We start from the raw sequence: 24134 nt of genomic DNA, 5'->3' as shown, positions 1-24134 counted from the left end.
GAAAAGTGAAGTGGTATGCAAACCAGACGTTTTTAGGATTTTAAAACTTTATTTTTTAATTTTTTTAAAAGTGTAAGGTGCTGAACTGAGAGTTCAGGTGAGTGAAGTTTATTCACAATATGAGTGCAGCATGAAAAGAATCAACATAAGCTTTCCCCCAACATGCCTCAGATGCTGACCTTCAGGTGTAATCTAGGTCTAGGGGTGAGGCAATGGTTCATTCTCCTTGCCCATTTAGTCATTGATATGTCTGCTGAGACTGTCAACAACCTGCCAATTATGGTGGTCTTTTTTGTAATGTGGGCACTTATCCACTAGAAGCCTAAGACTGGGATCACAAAATTACTTCATATAGGGACAAATGAGTCTCACAAAACTGGGTGACTGGGCAACAAAATGGCAGATGAAATTCATTGTTGATAAATGCAAAGTAATGCGCATTGGAAAACATAATCCCAACTATACATATAAAATGATGGCGTCTAAATTATCCGTTAGATCCAGAAAGAGAGAGTTTTCTGAAAACATACATTCAGTGTGCAGTGGCACTCAAAAAAGCTAACAAAATGTTGAGAATCATTAAGAAAGGGATAGAAAATAAGACAGAAAATATCATATTGTCTCTATATAAATCCATGGTACGCCCACATCCTGAATACTGCTTGCAGATGTGGTCGCCCCATCTCAAAAAAGATATATTGAAATTGGAAAAGGTTCGGAAAAGGGTAACAAAAATGATTAGGGATATGGAACAGCTTCCATCTGAGGAGAGATTAATAAGACTGGGGCTTTTCAACTTGGAAAAGAGATGACTAATGGGGGATATAATAGAAGTCTATAAAATCATGACTGCTGTGGAGAAAGTAATAAAAAAGTGTTATTTACTCCTCCTTATTTACTCCCTTCACAAACACAAGAACTAGAAGTCACCAAGTGAAAGTTCTAGGCAGCAGGTTTAAAACAAACAAGAGGAAGTATTTCTTCACACAACGCAGAGTCAACTTTTCGAACTCTTTGCCAGAGGACGTTGTGAAGGCCAAGACTATAACAGGGTTAAAAAAAAAGGACTACATAAATTCATGGAGGATAGGTCCATCAATGGCTATTAGCCAGAGTGGGCAAGGATAGTGTCGCTAGCCTTTGTTTGCCAGAAGCTGGGAATGGAGGACAGGGGATGGATCACTTGATGGTTATCCTGTTCTGTTCATTCTCCCTGCAGCACCTGGCATTGGCCACTGTTAGAAGACAGGACACTGAGCTAGATGGACCTTTGGTCTGATCCAGTATGGCCGTTTTTATGTTCAGTGGCTCTTGTCACTACTACTCTGAGGCCTATTTGAACTGATGACCTAGACATGAATGACGTGGTCATCCAGTTCGTTGGAAACATCATTTTAAAAAAAGGATTGGAAGTAGAAATGTTGACATAAATTTAATTATTGGGATTTGTTTATTTATCTCCATAACTCTCTAGCCCTCTTGCAGCAGAAACAAGACTTTCTAAAGTAAAAAGGCAATTATGTTCAATGGGTATTGTGATACAGGAGGGCTAGGGAGCAGTGGTAGAGTGCTAGAGGGGAAATATATAAGGCCAAGGCTAATTAAGGCATGGTTCCCTGTGGACTAGGGAGGGTGGCTACAGGTTAATTAGAGCACCTGCACTCAATTAAGGCCCTGTCAGGAACCTAATAAAACCCCCTGCTTCAGGCAGTCAAGGAGAAGGAGGAAGGAGAGAGGACTGGAGCTTGGAGGTGTGCTGTGAGACTTGAAAGATCAGAGAACCGACGTAAGGGACACCCTGCCCCAGCAGGGGAGGGAGACTCCCTACCGCAGCATCTAAGGACCAAAGGTACCCCACCCAAGGGGGAAGAGGCTAAGAACCTGCAAGGGTTGAGAGGGGCTGGGGCTCAGAGTGAGGAGCAAACCCAGATCCCTCCCCCGCTTCCCTCCTCTACCACCTTCCCGGGCCACTAGCGGGGACCTCTGCAGCCCAAGAGCAGGAGAAAGGGGTGGTGTCTTAGCCCCCCTGCTAAGAAAAGCACAGGACCCACCATACTAACATTGGCCATCTTGTCACAGTATAAACTTCTCTATGCTGTATTCTAAGGAACTCAGTGTGGCAGATACCCACACACACACACTTCCAGGGTGCCACCTGATGTACTGGGGTGCCATTAAGCCCGCTTGTTCCACCAGCCTGAGCTTCCTCACCCTGTCCTGCTAAGCCAGGCCCTCGAGCCTCCTCTAGCACACACACAGGTAGGGCCACACCCAGCTGCAGAAAGACACAGACAGTGAGATCAGATCAGCTCGGGAATTGCCCAGCACTCACTTAACTTACAAATGTAGAATTATGTACAAAAAAATAACTGCCCTCAAAAATAAAACAATGTAAAACTTTAGAGCCTACAAGTCCACTCAGTCCTACTTCTTGTTCAGCCAATCATTCAGACAAACAAGTTTGTTTATATTTGCAGGAGATAATGTTGCCTGCTTCTTGTTTACAATGTCACTTGAAAGTGAGAACAGGCGTTCCCATGGCAGTGGTGTAATCAGCGTCGCAAGTTATTTACATGCCAGATTCGCTAAAGATTCAGATGTCCCCCTTCATGCTTAAACCACTGTTCCAAAGGACATGCGTCCATGCCGATGATGGGTTCTGCTCAATAATGATCCAAAGCAGAGCAGACCAACACACATTCATTTTCATCATCTGAATCAGATGCCACCAGCAGAAAGCTGATTTTAATTTTGGTGGTTTGCGTTCCGTAGTTTCCGAATCGGACGGTTCCTCTTTTAAGACTCCTGAAAGCATGCTCCACACCTCGTCCCTCTCAGATTTTGGAAGGCACTTCAGATTCTTGAACCTTGGGTCGAGTGCTGTAGCTATCTTTAGAAATCTCACACTGGTACCTTCTTTGTATTTTGTCAAATCTGCAGTGAAAGTGTTCTTAAAATGAACAACATGTGCTGGGTCATCATCCGAGACTGCTATAACATGAAATATTTGGCAGAATGTGGGTAAAACCATGGAGCAGGAGACATACAGTTTCTAAAGATAGCTACAGCGCTCGACCCAAGGTTTAAGAATCTGAAGTGCCTTCCAAAATCTGAGAGGGACGAGGTGTGGAGCATGCTTTCAGAAGTCTTAAAAGAGGAACCGTCCGATTCGGAAACTACAGAACGCGAACCACCAAAATTAAAATCAGCCTTCTGCTGGTGGCATCTGATTCAGATGATGAAAATGAATGTGTGTTGGTCTGCTCTGCTTTGGATCATTATCAAGCAGAACCCGTCATCGGCAGGGACGCATGTCCTTTGAAAGTGTTTTTAACATGAACAACATGTGCTGGGTCATCATCCAAGACTGCTATAACATGAAATATATGGCAGAACGCAGGTAAAATGGAGAAAAAGACATACAATTCTCCCCCAAGGAGTTCAGTCACAAATTTAATTGACACTTTTTTTTTTTTAACAAGCGTCATCAGCATGGAAGTATGTCCTCTGGAATGGTGGCTGAAGCATGAAGGGACACACAACTGTCTATCATATCTGGCACGTAAATACCTTGCAATGCCGGCTACAAAAGTGCCATGTGAACACCTGTTCTCACTTTCAGGTGATATTGTAAATAAGAAGTGGGCAGCATTATCTCTTGTAAACATAAACAAACTTGTTACTCTTAACGATTGGCTGAACAAGAAGTAGGACTGTGTGGACTTGTAGGCGCTAAAGTTTTATATTGTTTTGTTCTTGAATGCAGTTATGTAACAAAAAAAATCTACATTTGTAAGTTGCACTTTCACAATAAAGAGATTGCACTACAGTACTTGTATGAGGTGAATTGAAAAATACTATTTCTTTTGTTTATCATTTTTACAGTACAAATATTTGTAATCTAAAAAAATATAAAGTGAGCACTGTACACTTTGTATTCTGTGATGTAATAGAAATCAATATATTTGAAAATGTAAAAAAATCCAAAAATATTTTAATAAATTTCAGTTGGTATTTTATTGTTTAACAGTACGGTTAAAAGTGAGATTAATCGCAATTAATTTTTTGAGTTAATAACGTGAGTTAACTGTGATTAAATGCCACCCCTACTGGCGACCCTATGGCACCTCAGAAACTGAATAAAACACATTCCCTGCCTGAAAGAACTTAACATCTAAATATACAAGAAGATACAATAAATGAGAGCAACAAAAAATGGGTAATAGGAAAAGAGGAAAGACTGCACAACGTTCATAAATATAAGGTTATGTAGTTACTTAGTTATCTCACAAAGCTTATCAAGATGGAGAGTTATTGTGCGGCAAGCCTGAATGGAAATCTACAACTCACCAGCTTGGTGTGTTGTAACTCATCATGTAGCAGAGGTGGTGCTAATGCTTAGGAGGTCCTAAGCAGGAATAATTTTTCCTCCCCCTTGCCGCTTACCCATCCCCTAAAAATTGCATTATTTCCACAAACCAGAAAATATACCAACACAACACATGCTAATTCTCTTGTTAAAAAGTCCACATTCAATACGGTGAATGAGCGGTTTGGGACCATAAGCAGTTGCTCAGTCTGCTTATGGCTAGTGATACCAGTCCGGATGGACATTGCTGAAGTGCAGTGAAAGTACCAAAGTGCAGCTGGTGCCCTGCAGATTTACACTTGGCCTTGCTGCGCAGTAAATCACTTTGTAGATAAGCCCATATGCATGACACGAAGTAAAATATGTATTTCCTTTCCCCTCAATCTATTTTAAGTTACTTTTTTATTTGTATTGATAGTTAGAAATAAAATTATAGATTTAAAAATAAAACCTTTACAGGACTAACTCAGGAGTAATAGAAAAATGTATCAATGCTATAAATAGACTGTTTTATTAACTCTCTTTTCCCCTCCCACCCCAAACTACAGCCAAATGGATGTTTAACCTTTAACTCACAGTATGTATACTATATGTGCAGTTTCCATATTGATTGCAGCTACTGTAAAGCAATATATATTTATACCAAGATGTATTTTAATATATTAAAGTGCCAGCAGTGCACAAATCATAAAAGAAGTTGTGTGCCTTTCATGAGGAGATTGCAATCTAAATAGGCTGTGCAGTTGGAGGCCTCGATGCTAATGGCACTAATTTAAGGACTTCGGAAATGTGCGCATTCAACAGGACTACTCATGTGTATACTTACTCATGTGAGTAAGCATTTGTAAGATCACGGCCTTAAATAGTGAATTCTTGTTGCCTTTATGATGGGTTACCATTTTTCCTGACGTGGGGCAACATTTGTTGTTTAAAAATAGATGTCTGCTTTTCCTCATTGTTTTTCCAATGGTTAATCTTAAGTAAAGTAATGTGAAGGTTTGTTATCCACGTGCTCAGAGAATTTTGCTAAGCAATACATTGTAAGGCCTTGTGTATTAAATTGGCCGTCAATATTGCAAGCACAATTTTGCTTCCACAATTAAATGTAGGCTCAAACTTTTGGGTGCAATTGTCCCTTATATGTTACCCTTTGGACCTCCAGTGATGTGATTTGAGGGTCAGTTAAGCATTTAAATGGATGTAATAATGGACTAATATAATAAACTAATTGCTCCCATATTTTAATTGGAGGCCATTTATGACAATTCAGGTATGTTTACAGAGTGTCTGTCCATTGTCTCTTCAGTCCATGCCTGCAGTACTCCTACCCCAGTTACATATGTATATGAAGTAGAGAGTAAACAGCAGTTTTTGATTGCTGTATCTAATAGGGTTTATTAAATAGCAGAGATACTAAGTCTGCAGTGCTGTGCTAGTATTTGTGAATTTTTCCATTGTAATACGTAATTACATAAAGAATATGTTTGCTCGTTGCTGAGTGATAAGATGACTCCAAGCTACAGTTAAGTCAGCCATGCAATGACCACCAGTTGTGCGGCCAAGAAGGCGAGCGGGCGGCTGAGGTAGGCTTTAAGCCTCCTGTTCCCAGATCCACATGTCAGAAGCATCCTGCTTATAATGGATACTCTTTAACAGCAGCGCTCCAGGGATTAGTGGTACAGTTAAAACCTTTCATAAACACTTTCAAAATGTATTTTTAATCTCTGGGTGAAACAGGAGGTGGTTACAAAATGAGGTGAATTTGTCTTCTAGACAATTTGTGGAGCAGCACTAGAATTGGCATTCTTTGAAATATGCAATATTGATGGCTGATGGAGAAACACAAAACAGGGATTTTAAAAGGAGAGGAAACATATATAATGAAGAGACAAGGAAAAACTTAGAATTCCCACCATCTACTAAAGTTTCATGTTCAAAGTGAAATAGGTTATAACTATATTACTTCCTGTGCCAGACTACTCATAAGTAGCTCTAGGTTCCCACTCAGGGCTCTCCACCACTTTACATCATGGGTGGAATATTTGTGAGTACTTACTAAAATTAGCCAATTAAAATCAGTTTATTATCCCCTCCATTTTATTGGCCATCGCTGATTACAGCCCTCAGTGTTGAACTGAGATCTAATTCTAAACTTCTTGAATGTCATTGTCTTGCCATCAGTTGCCATGTTTCTAATCTTCCCTTTTTGGATAAGGTTATTGAGAGTATTATTGTGAAGCAATTCAGGTGTCTAAAATCCACTGATTTCTTTGATTCCTTTGAGTCTTGCATTCGACCTGCTTATGGCCTGGAGACTGACCTGAATATGTTGGTTGGTGATCAATGGGCACTAGTCGGGTATCTTAATCGTTTTAGATTTGTCACAATCTTTGACACCACTGAGGTTTTGCTTGCCTGTTGGACTTGGCAAGGCTGTGCTTGAGTGACTCTGTGCTTTCCTTTTGGTACTGGCCCAGAGTGGGCTCATCTCAAGGTCACTCTTTTCTGGACTAATACATAGCTGATCAACAAACAATAAATCATTTTAACTTCTATATGTGTGTCCAGGGACAGGGTGATGGGTGTATTTGACGTGTTTTTTAAAAAAAACCAAGAAAAATTAAAAAAAAGGACGTGCTGGCCACCCTTCCCGCAGCCCCCAATGGTCTGGAGCGGCAAACCGCAGCCAGTGGGAGCCGCGATCAGCCGAACCTGCGGACACGGCAGGTAAACAAACTGGCCTGGCCCGCCAGGGGGCTTACCCTGGCGGGCCACGTGCCAAAGGTTGCCGATCCCTGATCTGGACCACACAGTGTTTCAAATCGGTATCCATTCCATAGAGAAGCTAAGAAACAAGTCATGGAGACTGAACTATATTCTGACCACTCCAGATCAAAATTGCTCTGGAACACTGGTTGGACAGTGTGGGAAATTGCTCATTTCTTCAAACTATATATACACTGGGATGACTTTCTTCACCAGGGCTGTCATTCTAGTATGATTTTTAATATATATGTATAGACTTTATTGTACTTGACATGAACAGACACGAAAATCAGGCTTTCTTTAGTGTGTGAAAAATGCCTGCTAATGAAGTGAGCTGTAGCTCACGAAAGCTTATGCTCAAATCAATTTGTTAGTCTCTAAGGTGCCACAAGTACTTCTTTTCTTTTTGCGGATACAGACTAACATGGCTGCTACTCTGAAACCTGCTAATGTATGTGTCTCTTTCTGCAAGATATATTTCTGCAGTACAGAGAGAGTTATTTGTATTTCTCTCTCTTTAAAGAACTTAGGCGCAGTATCATTTCTCCCTAAAACTGTCAGAATTGATGGAAGGGGGATTGTTTATCTTATCTCTAGCTAAAGAGTTGGCGTGGTGCCAGAAATAGTTGTTCTCTACAGATTGCTAGAGATATGGAAGGAGAGGGAGGAAAAATCCACATGTTTCTGATGTTTTACATGTGTGCTGTATGTGTAATGTATGGTTTAAAAAAAACTGCCAAATTAGATATATTAAACATGTAATAGTTATTTTCATCATATATTTAAACTAGTAAAAATATGCCCATATGTATTCAGTATGTGTAACAGATATAAAATTAATTTGGTTTCACATTACATGCATTTTTTCAATTTAATGATGGATTGATTCAAGATTACATAATGAAATATGTAACATAATAAAATGCAATAATAAGGAAAAGTGAAAAGAAAAAGAAAGGGTAAATATTTAAAAATATAAATTAAGGCCCCGGTCTTGCAAATGACTGCATCACATAGGGGAAGGGGACTGAACTCATCAGGAGCAGTGATCAACAAGTTGGTAGAATTACAGTACATGGATTTTGTTTTGTTTCTGTTTTTAATTTTTAAGAGGCAGATGAGTTTGTTGTATATAAAATAGGGCTAATGGGACTAATGAGCTGCTCTGACACACTGGATATTGCATGTTTAATTTTTTCCATACATTCCTTAACCGTGATTTATTTCAGATGGAATATTTGTGTTTCTGTGATTTCCCTCTTACACTTTTAGATTTTACATGCCATCACCCACCAAAGAGTTTCTGTCTGTTACTGGACATTTGTAGGAACTCTGAGAAGTCATGCTTTTTTGATTCAGTAGTGTGGGATTTGACCAAGATAATTATGTAGATTCCATGCTAGGATCTTCTTATGATTCTTATGGTATTGATGCTATAGCTCACCTATATATTGCTATAGGTGTTCATGATACTTTAGAGACAAACACAAAGATTATATTCCTGCAGGATTTAGCCCATACATAAACAAATATATTTTTTCATTATAGGTAATAATTGCAAATGTATCTACCATACTGGTTAGGATAGAACTCAAAACATGTGCGCTTTTCCTTAGCTTGCCTTTATTTGACGATGGTGGTGAGATGATGAAACAAATCAGCACTTCAGTTCTTTGGGGGACATCAAAAACTAAACGCTGATGACACAGTTGCTGCTATTCTAATGAAGCAAGAAAAGCTAATGTGTCCCTGTCCCACTGGGAAAATGTCTTTGTTGTGAGCTTAATTGTAAGTTGATTAATTTAGGGATAGATACTTCTTGTGAGGTACACTTGCAACCTCCCTTAATAATACTGGAAGAATAATCCTCTTTGACCTCTGAATTTCATCCTTTAGTTTGCTGACTTGACCTTTTGGCTTGTGCAATGTGAAGGTGCCTGATTACATGGGATTTTTGTCATTGTGACATGAGCCTTTTTAAAGATGAGTTAGACTTTTAGAGGTCATGGAAGTAAGAGATAACTCCAGGTACATGTTAGAATTTGGCGCTTTGCAAGGCACCTCACACAGCTTTGCTAATCCTCCTCTTTGAGCTACAAATATGGCAAAACTAGTCTTGGCCCACTGCAGAAAAGAACGTGTGACCCTGCTGAATTAAGCCCAGCTCTGAGTGTGTTTTATGAACAAATGACTCATAAGAAGTAAAATGAGATCAAATTAGAGAAGTGGGATAACATTTTCAAATGTAACTCATTTTCAGAAGTGACTTAGGAGCCTACTTCTCATTGAAAGTCAGTGGGACTTAGGTTCCTAACCCACTTTTGAAAATATGATTAAGCTCCTAAATTACTTAGTGGATTTTACCTGTGGTTGTTATAAATGAGAAATGCACAGATACACATATATACACATACACATGTGTGGGTATGTGTGTATATATTTATATAGATTTAAAGGGATAGCTTCAGGGCATGAAACAAACACTAACTGGTGGGTATTAGGAAGAAATGTCCACCTAAAGGCAGGTTATTTTATAACTGTCCACTACAGCCTTCCTTTCACCATGCTCTAAAGGATTGTTACTTACTATATCAGAAACGGGGTATGGATTAGGTGGATCACTGATCAATTCCTTTTTTCCTGTAATTTCTGTGATATTGTGTGAAATTCTGCAAATACCCTCCTTTCTTTTTGCAGAACTCCAAGCTATAACTACGCACCAAACATGGATAAACATTGGATCATGCAGTACACTGGGCCTATGCTGCCTATCCACATGGAATTTACAAATGTCTTACAGCGCAAAAGGCTTCAGACATTGATGTCAGTTGATGACTCCATGGAAAGGGTGAGCAGCTGAAAATGTCAAGGATCAATTGTTTTATTACACAGTTTTGTAACTTGGATACCAAGTCTGATTCTTCTCTCATTTCTACTCACCTTATGCTGGTGAATTCCATTAACTTCAGTTGACTCACTTGTGATTTACCCCATGTAAGTGAGAAGAAAATCATGTTTATATTCCTAAAGTGATAGGTAGGGTTGCCAATTTTCTAATCACACAAAACTGAAGACCCCTGCCCTGCCTGACCTCTGGGGTGGGGGTGAAGGCTCTAGGCTGGGGCTGGGATGAGGGGTTTGGAGTGCAGGAGGGGGCTCTGGGCTGGGGATGAGGGGTTTGGACTGTGGGAGGGGGTGTGGGCTCTGGGGTGAGGCTGGGGATCAGGGGTTTGGGGTGCAGGAGGGGGCTCCGGATTTGGCCAGGGGGTTGGAGTACAGGGGGGTGAGGGCTCTGGGGTGGGGCCAGGGATGAGGAGTTTGGGGTGTGGGAGAGGTTCCGGGCTGGGGCAGGGGGTTGGGGTCCGGGGTCCCATCGGCGCTTACTGCAGCTCTGAGGAAGCGGCCGCCAGGTCCCTGCAGCCTCTAGGCACATGGTCATGGTTCCTGGCTAATGGGAGCTGCAGAGCCGGCGCTGGGGGCGGGGCAGCACATGAAGCCTCCTAGTCCCTGGCCGCTGCAGTGCCTAGGGGCCACAGGGACCTGGTGGCTGCTTCCAGAGGCAGCGCGGAACCAGGGCAGGTAGGGAGTCTGCCTTAGCCCCAAGATCCTGCTGCACTGCAGACCGGACTTTTAACGGCCCAGTTGGCAGTCCCAACGGAGCCGCCAGGGTCCCTTTTCTACAGGGCATTCCCGTCGAAAACCGGATGCCTGGCAACCCCAGTGATAGGGAACCCAAATCTACCTGTGAAAATACAAGTTACTACAAATTCTCTGACTGGTAATGCTACACAGCTGTTTTGTTGTCCACTTTTTTAACTGGCAGTAGAATAAGTGTCTTTTTAAAGGGGAAAAATTAACGTGTGTCCAGTGAGCTAAAGGATCGGTTTCACACTCTCAGCCAATAGAGCAAATATAAAAAGAAATAATCAAGTTCCTCATCTGTAGAGGGCTATGGCACGTATGTACACACCCATGCGCTTGTACGTTACCTCTGCTCCACCCTATTCCCTCCACAGTTCATCCTTCAACTAAGTTCTGGGCATCTGGGTTCACTGAAGTACAGACCAAAAATCAGGTGTCAGACTGTTAGTGTTTGTGAGCATATAGATAATGTATGGGACAGCTAACTACATATAATATGACACATGAGGTGTTAGGAATAGAATTGTTGACCTTTTGTTCCAAAACCCCTCTCCGTGACCAAAGGCCTTTCCACTGGTGCTAAAGGAGGGACTCCCTTAACATTTAGTAGCAATAAAATGTACGGCCTCTTTCCAAGCCCCTAACTGAAGGGGAGGAGACGCTTACAAACTAATAACACATTTGAGCAAGCCCAAGAATGCATCTGTTGTAGAGATAGTAACTTGCCAAGCAGTGTATTACAATGATTATGTAGAGATTTGTGGGTAGTGGTGACACAAGTCAAATAGCACCATAAATTGCCAAAGTAAACTTTCTGAAATCCCCCCTGAAGCAAACTCTCATATGTCAAGATGTAGACCTAGTGGGTGAGTAGTAAAACAACATTTTATTCAGTTTTCTACACCATGGTAAGGACATGATGTGCCAAATTCATCCTTGGCATAACTGTTAGTTTCAATAGTTTCCCCAGTGTTACATTTGGCCCAACAGATTTAAATGAGAAAAACTATGATTATGTAAAAAATGTTTTGCAATATTTGATTTTGAGCTTTTCCTATGCTATATTTCAGTTATACCATATGCTTGTGGAGACGGGAGAACTGGAGAATACCTACATCATTTACACTGCTGACCATGGTTACCATATTGGGCAGTTTGGACTCGTCAAGGGAAAGTCAATGCCATATGACTTTGATATTCGAGTTCCTTTCTTTATTCGTGGGCCAAGTGTAGAGCCGGGATCAGTGTACGTTCTCCTATGTCTGCAGCACAGCTGCTGTACCTCATTTGAAATGTTTCTAAGTACATCTGATGGTCACTCTAAGTGTTCGGTTTCCTTTCATAAAGAATATTCTGTTAATGCAGGACACTGCCTTAGAAGAACAAAAGCATGTCTGTCTTTTTGTGTGTGATAAATTGGTTAAAATGTGTGATAGAAAATTGTATTATTTAGAGCCCTGGATAGTTAGGCTTTGTCCTTTATTTTTAAAAAGAAGTTAGGTTCAAATGAGGACATCTATTGCTCCTCTTCTGGCTTGCAGAATGGATTTATTATGAATAAGATGGGAGGAATAACATGCCTATTTCAACTCCTTTTTTAACTGTACCTTGCTCAGATGCCCTTTATGACAGTATCAAATGATATTGGTCTGTCATTCTCAAAGTCACAGCCCTCTAGGGGGAACTTCTGCACTTAGCACTTATATAGAGCTTTTCATCTTCAAAGAACTCATACACATTTATTGCTATTCTAATTCTGAAAGAACGTGAAGGGTTACATATCTTACACATGATTCAATTCTGACCTTTTCTATTAATTTGCAGAGTGCCTCAGATAGTGCTGAATATTGACCTTGCTCCAACTGTTCTGGATATTGCAGGACTTGACGCGCCTCCAGATATGGATGGCAAGTCTGTCCTAAAACTTCTGGACCTCGAAAAGCCAGGAAACAGGTGGGTCATTGCCATTTCTCAAAGCCTATTCAGCAGCAAACACCTGAGTAAATCAACAGCTGAATGGAAAAGAAATTGTGGCAAAATAAGCAGTGTCAAGCCCAATGACCACAGCTTTCACATTTCAAAACTGTTTTAAATAGCACATTTATAAAATTGTACATATACATGAGCCAAGAGGTCATTTAAAAACAAATAAATTGTTAACACTAATGCTGGTATTCAAAAACAGTCACAGATGCCAGCAGTAAATAATATTATTTTGCTTTCAGGTTTCGAACAAACAAGAAGACCAAAATTTGGCGTGATACGTTTCTGGTGGAAAGAGGGTAATTATTAAAGCTGAGAAAGTTTTGGGAAACTTGCCTAGTGGCAAGCTTGCTTGTGCTTTTTAGTGGTCAGCTAGGCTGTAAAGTCTGCAAGTACACTGACAAGGTTTCTTTGTTCCCAGTGCAAGCTGTGCAACCGGCGGCTCTTCTTCTTAGGCTGTTTCATAAGAGATTTGAGTGGGTGCTTTCCACAGCAACTTTACTGGCCCATCCCTTCCATTTGCCTAGATTTGTTCTTTAACCTCAGACCCACAGCTGTTCACTTGGTCACCTGGCTGATTTTTCCTTCCCATTCCATCACTCTTCTCCAAGTCCTGCTGTTGATGTGATGGTGCAACATTCTTCTATAAGTTAATTTTATAGTTTTCACCTCAGTTAGGAATCCTTCTCCATTTGATTTAAGTAAAGGAAAGGTCAATACGTAAATGAGATTCATAAATATAGCTATTCAACATTTTCTCACACAATTTATCATTTGCATTGCCTTGCCCTTTATTACTGTGAAAATTCTCTGAGTAAAAGTATTACAATAATTCCTTTTATGGCACTTATGACATGACAGTCTATGAAAATAAACTTGTGGGTATGACTACACTAATAATTCCTACAGAGAAGCAATGACTGCTGGTGTAGGTTTCCAGTATGTCACTTGGGCCATTCCTTTACTGCAAAAGCTTCTGTTGCTATATCTGACAAGCACATGAATGTTTTTAAATTAGAACAGGGTTCTCAAACTTCATTGCACCGCGACGCCCTTCTGACAATAAAAATTACCACACGACCCCAGGAGGGGGGACCGAAGCCTGAGCCTGCCCAAGCCCTGCGCCCTGGGTAGGAGGGCCAAAGCCCCTGTAACCTGAGCCCCACCACCCAGGGCTGAAGTCTAACACAAGCCCTGGCAACCTGATTAAAATGGGGTCGCGACCCACGGTTTGAAAACCACTGTCGTAGAAGATGGCCACCAGATGCTAAATCTTAAATATCATTGCTTTTTTAATGAAATGTATCCCCTTCAATGTTTGAGTGCATTGCCTATAAAATTTTTAACTCTTTTTTCCTTTTGAAAGCAAATTTCTGCGCAAGAAGGAGGAACCCAACAAAAATGCCCAACAGTCTAACCATTTACCAAAATATGAGAGAGTAAAAGAATTATGCCAGCAAGCGAGATACCAGACAGCTTGTGAGCAACCAGGACAGGTGAGCAACAAATGATTCCAGAACTGTATATACCCTAATGGAATGTATTTCTTGGAATGATGTGGTGACATACCGCACAAGGTCTAGCAGAAATAGGTTAAAGAGACCACGTTTGCCTAATGTCTCTATAAGTAAGAAAGTACAGACGCTCCCCGGTTACTCAAGACCTGACTTACGCAAATTTGCACTTACGGAAAAAGTTCCGTAAGCTAGAAATAAGAGGGTTGGTTTTGGGGTTTTTTTGCGTAGTGGTCGGGTATATGTTTCTGACTTACGCAAAAATTCGAGTTATGCAAGGCGTTCCGGAATGGAACGATTGCGTAAGTCGGGGAGAGTCCGTATAAAAATTAAATTAAAAATAGGATGATTATATTTCCCAAATATTTCCCAGACCCATGTCAGTGGCCATTCTGGACGCCTGGGGTATCCTTCCCCTCAACCGTCTTGTTTACTATCTTTGGGAGCAGGCTGGTGGCATCAACATAGAGGGTATCATTCTCTGGTTCTCAGTAGTGCGGTCAGTACCAACCATCCAGAAGTCACTCAGGCAGCTTCCCTGCAGCAAGACATAGATCAGCCACCTCAAAAGCCTGTGGCTTCCTCTCCCTCATCACCAGATGAAGCTACTGAGCTGCCAAGTGATTCTCCACTGCCAGAGGACCACTGAACTCATCAAGATCTTTTGAGAAGGGTGGCCTCTGTGCTTGATATTCAGGCAGAGGAAATGCATGAAAGCTCTCATAAGTTGGTGAGAAAATGCCATCAGGTCTATTCTTGGAAGGTCTCAGCCCAGGTCGCTGATGGATGCTTTTCCCCTATCCTGGAAGAAATCCCTCCTGTATACCTTCCCTACAATTTCTTTGCAACCCAAGTTCTTATTCAGAGTCAAAGAAGATCATGCTTGCCTCATCCTTATAGCACCAGCATGGCCTTATCAGCACTGGTACTCGACCCTACGAGCCTCCACTGTCTCTCCTGTTGGATCCAGACATCATTTCCCAGGACCACAGTTGCCTGCTCCATCCCAACCTCACAGCCCTCCATCTGAGAGCATGGCTGCTTCACGGTTAACACCATTTGAGAGATCCTGTTTAAAGGACATTCAGAAAGTGCTTCTGAATAGCTGAAAACCTTCCAGTAGGAGCACTTACCTGGCTAAGTGGAAGCGTTTCTCCATTGGGTCCCATCAGAAAGGTGTATCTCCAAAGTGGGCACTCCTGGATCTCATACTGGATTATCTTCTATACTTAAAACAAAGTTTGGCTATTAGCTCTATAAGAGTGCATTTGGCAGCTATTTCAGCCTTCCACATCTCAGTAGATAGTAGATCCCTTTTCTCCAACCCCCATTGTCACCAGATTCCTGAAGGTTTTGTCAGCATTGTATGCACATGTGCAAGATCCTATCCCTCCTTGGAGTCTGATCTTGGTCCTAGCAAAATTGATGGGACCACCCTTTGAACTCCTTGCAACTTGCTCTCTGCTACACTTCTTTATTAAGGTAGCAATTCTAGTAGTCGTTACCTTGCCAGAAGGATGGGAGAGTTAAAAGCCCTAGTATCAAACCCTCCCTGTACAGTTATCCATAGGCATAAGGTTCATCTTCTCCCTCACCCAAAATTTCTTTAAAGTAGTCTCTAAATTTCACGTTAACCAGGCAATCTACATACCAATTTTCTTTCTGAAACCTCACGCTCATAGAGATGAGAAGAGAGTGCATTTGATTATGTGAGAAGGGCTCTAGCTTTCTATCTGGAGCATATTAAGTCTTTTAGGTCTTCTTCTCAGTTGTTTATTGCAATTTTGGACAGACCTAAGGACAGATCAGTGTCTACTCAAGGGATTTTATCCTTTGTGCATTCGTTTATATTACCAGTTGGCTAATATAACCCCACCAGCTAAGGTATTGGCACATTCTAGTAGAGCGAAGGCAACGTCAGCAGCTGGCGCAAGTACCTTTCATAAACATTTGTAAAGTGGAAACTTGGTCATCTCTCAACTCTTTTGCTAGATGGAGCAGGTAGCTAGGTGTCAGATAGTACACTTGCACAGCAGCAGTTCACTAGTGTTTAAAAAAAATGGGAGCAGAGTTAAGGAATTAAAAAAAAACCTGAGGCCCAAAATATTTAATTTATTCTGAATTAACGCAATATATTTAGTGATGATATAGAGGAGGCGTGTCTCTTGTGAGGTGTAGAATTCTGAATGTATTGAATGGAGTTTTACAAGAATATTCCCTATTAATAATAAACGTTGAAAATACATTTGTATGGTTCCCTCAGAAACCCAGTTATAGCATTCTAGCTAATTATAATAATAGTTTTAAAAGAAATATTAGCAAACTGTTTAGAAAGAGAATACAAAAGCGCTGCTGTGCTTAGTTTCCAGTTTCAGTCTGTAACCACCTGTGGTGCTTTATCCAAAGCAGGTGGAGTTCTGTCAAACAAACAGGATGGCACTCACCATAGTTCATACACTGAAAAATAATCCACTCATGCCCTTATTCTTGCCATTCATTGAAACACATTGTTACAGTACATCTCAGTTTAATCCAAGATTGGTCTGGAATATGTTTTGGCTGGCACACCATCAAGAGAGTCCTTTGCCACAGTTCTCACCTCACACATGCTCATAAAACACAGCCACTTTTGAAAGGGCATACATAGGGTTACCATACATCTGAATTTCCCCGGACGTGTCTGGCTTTTTGGTTCTTAAATCAAACGTCCGGGAGAAATTTTTAAATATCTAAAAACGTCCGGGATTTTGCTATTATTATTTTTCCCCAAACAAGAGTTGATCATTCAAGAAAGAGCGTGAATGTTGATCATTCAAGAAAGTATATGTTGATCACTCGAGAGAGTGCCTGCTTTTTCCCCCTAGCTCCCAGCGCTTGCGCCACAAAATAGCTGTTTCACGGAGCTGGGAGGGAGGAGGGGGAACATGGTGCGCTCAGGGGCAGAGTTGGGGCGGAGACTTTGGGGAAGGGGTTGGAATGGGGGAGGTGAAGGGGTGGAGTTGGGGCGGGAGTGGGGTGCTTGAGCAAATCCACCCCCCCCGGTGGAGTGTCCTCTTTTTTGAATGTTCAAATATGGTAACCCTAGTATACACAATATCACAGTCTCATTGAAGGGCAAGGTTTTCAAGTGTCGAACTATTGCCATTGCAAACAGCGATTAAAATTGGTGGGGGCAAGCTGAATATTTCTACAAAAACTGAGAGATCAGTGGTCTCAATTAGGCCTTCGGACACTCAAGTGTTGAGTTTTAAAATACCAAACTGTTTTCCTTGCAATTATTTCATGTGCTTGTTTCATCTTATGCCAAACTATGATTCTGTAATAACTTTTGTAATACACACGTGGAAAAGGTAAGATTAAGTGAGCTGATCAAGTGTCAGAGCTGCAACATTAGGATCCCTTGCTCTCAGTCCTATCCCTTATCCACTGGAGTAAGCCATCTAGCTGCCCTTCTTTTGATCAGCTATCTCATTGGTTGCAGGCACTAAGCTAGAAGGAGCTTGCAATAGCAATGGTATTTAATGCTCCTCCCACAGCTGTGATTGATTTGGGCTCCAATAAGCAAGGACTCTGTAGCCATGGGTTCATGGAGCCCAAAAGCCAGCCCTGAGCTGCTATATGAGGGTCTGTTTGTAACCAAAGGTCTTTAGGAAAAAATCAATGACAAACTTTCAGTCCTAATGATTGGGTTACATTTCTAAGGATATCAGCACAAATAAATCAGATAGCCTATTATTTTTCTAACATTAGCCGTGACATTTCTACAGCCTTCAGGAACCCACAGCCTAAACTAAAGTTAATAAGCCAAATCATTCCTGTGGTAACTCAGTTTACATCTGTATAGTAATATCAGGGACAAATTTGGTCCCAGGTTTTCACAGCAGAGTCAACTTGTCCATATTGCATAAATAGAACAAGACAAACCAGGATAAAACACTAAATGCGTTTCTTAATAATAATTCTGCTTACAGCAAAAAGTGGCTGGTTTTCAAAGTTAGGTATATGTAATTGAGAGCATATACTGACACATAACCAAATGGTAAGTACACACAAATTGGATGTGGTCACTTACACACAGCCAGTTATATGCATGACTGACCACATGGGTGCATAAATTCCAAATTTTGCACATATTTAATATATCTGTCTAGCTGGATTTCAAACCCCTTCTCCTCTCCTTCACAGTTTGGGATGTTCAGATGCTGGTTTTTCTTCGGCTTATAAGTGAGCTAGAGGCCTGCTGTGAAATTTAGAGGCTGATTAAAGTTCAGACTCCAACCTTTGTCACACTCTCCCCACCTAACTTATTTGGTTGGTCAGATCCAGAGTTTTTGGTTCAGATCCAGGCCAATATATCAATACCATGGGCCAAGTTCTCTGGCCACACTGCTCCCTTTACACAGCTTGAACTGTGGAAACTGTCCATATTCCCTCTGCCAGCATGGGAGAGAATCCAATAATTACAGAGCTCGGGTAGCAGGCTCCTTACCTGCCCCTTGCCCACAAACCAAACAGGGGCTAGAAAGGTGGCATGAGAAGAATGTGCTGTGTTCCTGCTGTACCCAGCTGGTGGATGGTTCTTTGGGGTATTACCATGATAGAAACAGCCAGAGAATCAGGGAGCATTAGCGGGCTCCCTGAAGGCCCCCATATCTGCTGTTCCTGCCAGAAGCTAGACACTACAGAGATTCTGAGTCTGTATATTCTCTTTATGTCGTTTATGAGCTAAATTTGTCTTTGGCTTAACTGGGTATAACCCTATGACTATAGTGGAGTTGAACCCAGTTAAATGAGCATCAATTATGCAGGGGCGGGGGTTCATTATAGTGGCTTGAAGTTTTCTTTCAGTCAGTGGTGAATATTTGCTATGACTGTTTTACTACAGTAATTGCATAAGAACACAAGAATGGCCGTACTGGGTCAGACCAATGCTCTGTCTAGCCCAGTATCCTGTCATCAGTCAGAAGCCAGTGCCAGATGCTTTGGATAGAATAAACAGAACGGGAATTTATCGAATGATCCATCTCCTATCATCCAGTCACAGCTTCTGGTAGCCAGAAGTTTTGGGACACCTCAAGCATGGGGTTGCATCCCTAAGCATCTGGGCTAATAGCCATTGGGGGACCTATCCCCCATGAATGTACTAATTCTTTTTTGAATCCAGTTATACTTTTGTCCTTCACAACATTCCCTGGCAACTAGTTGACTGTGCATTGTGTAAATAAGTACTTCTTTATGTTCCTTATGTTTGCTTTAAACCTGCTGCCTATTGATTTCATTTAAAAACCCCTTTGAAGGGGTAAATAACAATTCCCTAGTCATTTTTTCCACATCATTCATATTATAGAGCTCTATCATATCCCATCATTTTGTATGTATAATTGGGATTATTTTTTCCAGTGTGCATTTATTTGCATTTATCAATGTTGAATTTTATCTGCCATTTTGCTGACCAGTCACCCAGTTTTGTGAGATTCCTTTGTAACTCTTCACGGTCTACTTTGGACTTAACTATCTTGAGTAATTTAGTATTGTCTTCAAACTTTGCCACCTCATTGTTTACGTACTTTTCCAGATAATTTAGGAATATGTTGACCAGCACAGGTTCCAGCCCAGATACTTGGGGGACCCGGCTATTTACCTCTCTCCATTCTGAAAACTGATCATTTATTCCTACCCTTTGTTTCCTGTCTTTTAACCAGTTATTGATCCATGAGAGGACGTTCCCTCTTATGCCATGACTGCTTATTTTGCTTAAGAGCCTTTGGTGAGAGACCTTGTCAAAGACTTTCTAAAAGTCCAAGTACACTATATCAACTGTATGACCCCTGTCCTCATGCTTTTTGATACCCTCAGAGAATTCTAATAGATTGATGAGGCATGATTTCCCTTTACAAAAACCATGTTGACTCTTCCCTAACATGTTCATGTATGTCTCAGAGAATTCTGTTCCATACTATTTTCCTGCTACTGTAGTTAGGCTTATCGCCTGTAATTGCCAACGTCGCCTCTGGAACCTTTGTTTGAAAACTTGGCATTACATTAGCTGTCATCTGATACAGAGGTTGATTTAAGCCACAGTTAGTAGTTCTGCAATATCTTATTTGAATTCCTGCAGAACTCTTGGGTGAATATCTGCTTCTGGTGACTTATTATTATTTATCAATTTATTCCAAAACCTCCTCTACTGACACCTCTATTTGGGATGGTTCCTCAGATTTGTCATCTCAGATGTGGGAACCTCCATCACATCCTCTACAATGAAGACCAGTGCAAAGAATTCACTTAGCATCATTGCAACAGCCTTGTCTTCTTTGCACCTTGATCATCCAGTGACACCACTGACTGTTGGTAGGCTTCCTGCTTCTGACATAACTAAAAAAAAATTGGTGTTGGTTTTTGTGTTTTTTGCTAGTTGCTTGTCAATTTCTTTTTTGGCCTGCCTAATTATAATTTTGCACTTTACTTGCCAGAGTTTATGCTCATTTCTATTTTCCTCAGTAGGATTTGACTTCTAATTTTTAAAGGATGCCTTTTTGCCTCTAACAGCCTCTTTTACTCTGCTGTTTAGCCGTGGTGGCATTTTTTGGTCCTTTTATGGGTTTTTTTTGTATTTGGGGTATACATTTAGTTTGAGCCTCTATTTTGGTGTTTTTAAATGGTTTTCATGAAGCTTTCCGGCATTTCACTTTTGTGCCTATTCCTTTTAATTTCTATATAACTACATAGGTGCTGGAACTAGGGGTTCTGTGCTGTCCACTGCCTGGCTTGAGGTGGTTTCCATCATATACTGGGTTTACGGTTTGGTTCAATGGCTCTCAGCACCCCACTATACAAATTGTTCCAGCTGTATAACTAGCTTCCTCATTTTTGTGTAGTTCTCCTTTTTGAAGTTAAATCCTACTGTGGTAAGGTTTCTTTGATATTTCTCACACACACACACACACACACACACACACACACACACTCTCTCTCTCTCACAAGTATGTTAAATTGAATTATATTACAGTTGCTATTATTGAGCAATTCATCTATATTCACCTCTTTCATCAGATCCTGTGCTCCATTTAGGATTAAATCAAAAATCGCCTCTCCCCTTGTGGGTTCCAGGACTAGCTGCTCCAAGAAGCAGTCACTTATGGTGTCTAGATGTTATACCTGCATCCTGTCCTGAGGTGACATATACCCAGTCAGTATGGGTATAGTTGAAATCCACCATTATTGTTGGATTTCCTTTTTTTTGTAACCTCGCTAATCTCCCTGAGCATTTCACAGTCACCATCACCATCCTGATGAGTGTTGATAATATATTCCTACTACTATACTCATATTGTTGAAGCACAGAATTTCTATCCACAGAGATTCTATGGTACAGTTCGATTCATTTAAGATTTTTACTTTATTTGACTCTATGCTTTCTTTCATATATAGCGACATTCCTCCCACTGACCTATTCTGTCATTCCTGTATATTTTGTACCCTGGTATTACTGTGTCCCATTGATTATCATCAAGTTTCTGTGATGCCTATTATATCAATATCCTCATTTAATACCAGGCACTCAAGTTCACCCATCTTAGCATTTAGATTTCTAGCATTTGTATACAAGCACTTATAAAATTTTTCAATATTGATTGTCTGCCTTCATGTGATGTAATTGAATGGGATTCTTTTTTGTTTGACAGTTTCTCTTCCATTTTTACCTGTAGTTTATCAACTTCTAGTCTCTCCTCTTTATTAGGATATAGAGAGTCCCATCTAATAAATCTTCTCCTAAAGGATGTGTCTGAACTGTGTGCTTCTCCATACCTGTTGTCTTTCCCCCAGCCCTATGTTTAAAAACTCCTCTGTGAACTTTTTAATTTTATATACCAGCAATCTGGTTCCATTTTAGTTTAGGTGAAGTCCATCCTTCCTATATAGGCTCCCCAGTTCCTAATAAACCTAAATACCTCTTCCCAACACCATTGTCTCATCAATGCAATTCTGCGTGTCTAACTAGCCTTGTGCGTGGAACTGGAAACATTTTAGAGAATGCTACCATGGAGGTTCTGAATTTTAATCTCTTATATAGTAACCTCCATTTGGCCTCCAGGACCTCTCTTCTACCTTTCCTATGTCACTGGTACCTACATGTATCACAACGACCAGCTCCTTCCCCGAATTGCACATACGTCTATCTAGAGGTCACGACCTTTGCACCCAGCAGGTAGTTCATCATGCAGTTCTCCTGGTCATTACAAACCTATCTGTATTTCTAATAATCAATTCTCCCATTACTATTACCTGCCTCTTCCTAATAACTGGGGTCCCCTCTCCCAGAGAGGTATCATCAGTGCGAGAGTATACCACATCATCATCTGGAAGGAGTGTCCCAAATATGGGATCATTTTCCTCTGCTCCAGCTTGATGTTCTCCTTCCCTGAGACTTTCATCCTCCTCAACAGCGCAAAGGCTGTTAGATTGGCGGTGGCACCACTTTCCTGTGTCCCTGACAGTGTCCTCTGCGTACCTCTCTGTTTCCCTGAGCTAATCCAGTTCAGCAACTCTGGTTTTAAGAGCAATATCTGAGGGCCATATATGCACACATATGCTACCTGCCCTCAAAGCAGTACATGTTGCATTGAGTGCAATAAACTGGATAGCCCCCGCTCTGCTGCTGGACCTCTGCCTGCATTATTTTTGCTTTGCGGGGTGGTTTGAGGATTTTGGGTTTTTTGGAGTGGGGGAGATTATTGGTCTAAGATTAGAGTATGTTTGTTAGGTGTATCTGCTTCTCACACTCAGTCTCTAAACTTCATCACAATACTCCCCTGTTCACTAGCTCTTCGGGTAGCTTAGGAGCTGGCTTTTCAAACCCCTGTTCTCCCTGAGTTAGCCCTGCCCACTTATTGAGGGATCCTGAAGGGATCAAGGATCAGTAGAGAGCAGGCTATAGCCTCATTAGTAAGCTCTCTGCCTCGCCTACCAGCCTGCTTGGTCATCACACAGCCCCCAGAACAGAGCACACTATAAACTTTAATCAGGCAAGCATACAATAAACAAGCCAACAGACTTCAAACTCAACCTAAGGGTCATGTAGTCTCTCTTTCTTCAGCTCCCTTTCAGAATTCCCGTTTGCTGCTTCTGTTTGCTAGCTCCAGTAATTAAGGAGGGAGTATTTATATATAAAACACCATCCATTGGTGTTTGTGTTTTAAAATTGGAAATATCTGATACATACCTTTGTGCATTAAAAATTTACTTTCAGCCATAGATATGTAGTGCAATAACAGTACAAATGTATGACAGAATATTAAAATATTACAATTGTATATTTAAAAGAAAACCTTACATCATCAATATCAAACTGAAGGTTAACTGTTGCCTGAACAAATCTCTCCCTAGATTAACTTTATTTTAACCCCACAGCATCTATTCTGCCCTCAGATCCACCTATGTAATTTCAACTGAAATCAATTAATAGGGTCTTCCCATCGTCTTCCTTTGGACACCAACCAAATAGCAAATGAGTACATGTTTAAATACTGCATCACTTACACTTCATTCTGTCTCCCTTGTAACTTACGGCATTTCACCAATAAATTTTACCCCAAGAGCTGATTTGACCCATGGGATTTAAATTGTCCACCAGGATACCATTACCTGATGTCACACCTATCTCCACTGCACTATCAAATCCACTGTGAAATTCAGAATCCAATCCACTATTAAACATGTACCCTCCAAGTCTAAAATTTCACAGAGATACAGTTTTATATTTAAATCTCCTCCTGACATAAAAAAATTCAACCTCTCCAAAGTGAGGATTGTGAAGTTCAATGTTTAAGTTCCAACTCCTGAGCTGGGGGACCCAACAA

General features: G+C 41.0%; 1 protein-coding gene across 11 annotated transcripts in view; it reads left to right on the top strand.

Moving 5' to 3' along the window:
• Positions 1–24134, top strand: part of SULF1 (sulfatase 1) — a 169001-nt gene that overhangs the window by 103470 nt on the left and 41397 nt on the right. For all 11 annotated transcript variants that reach the window (XM_043539517.1, XM_037892462.2, XM_037892460.2 and 8 more), the window contains 5 exons: positions 9833–9983; positions 11848–12023; positions 12602–12730; positions 13003–13059; positions 14127–14256. In XM_043539517.1, coding sequence (XP_043395452.1) covers positions 9833–9983; positions 11848–12023; positions 12602–12730; positions 13003–13059; positions 14127–14256 — 643 coding nt within the window. The remainder of the gene's footprint in view (positions 1–9832; positions 9984–11847; positions 12024–12601; positions 12731–13002; positions 13060–14126; positions 14257–24134) is intronic.

This window comes from Chelonia mydas, chromosome 2 (genome assembly GCF_015237465.2).
Source record: "Chelonia mydas isolate rCheMyd1 chromosome 2, rCheMyd1.pri.v2, whole genome shotgun sequence".
NCBI classification, from domain to species: domain Eukaryota; kingdom Metazoa; phylum Chordata; order Testudines; family Cheloniidae; genus Chelonia; species Chelonia mydas.
This window is presented reverse-complemented; position numbering and strand designations above follow the sequence as displayed.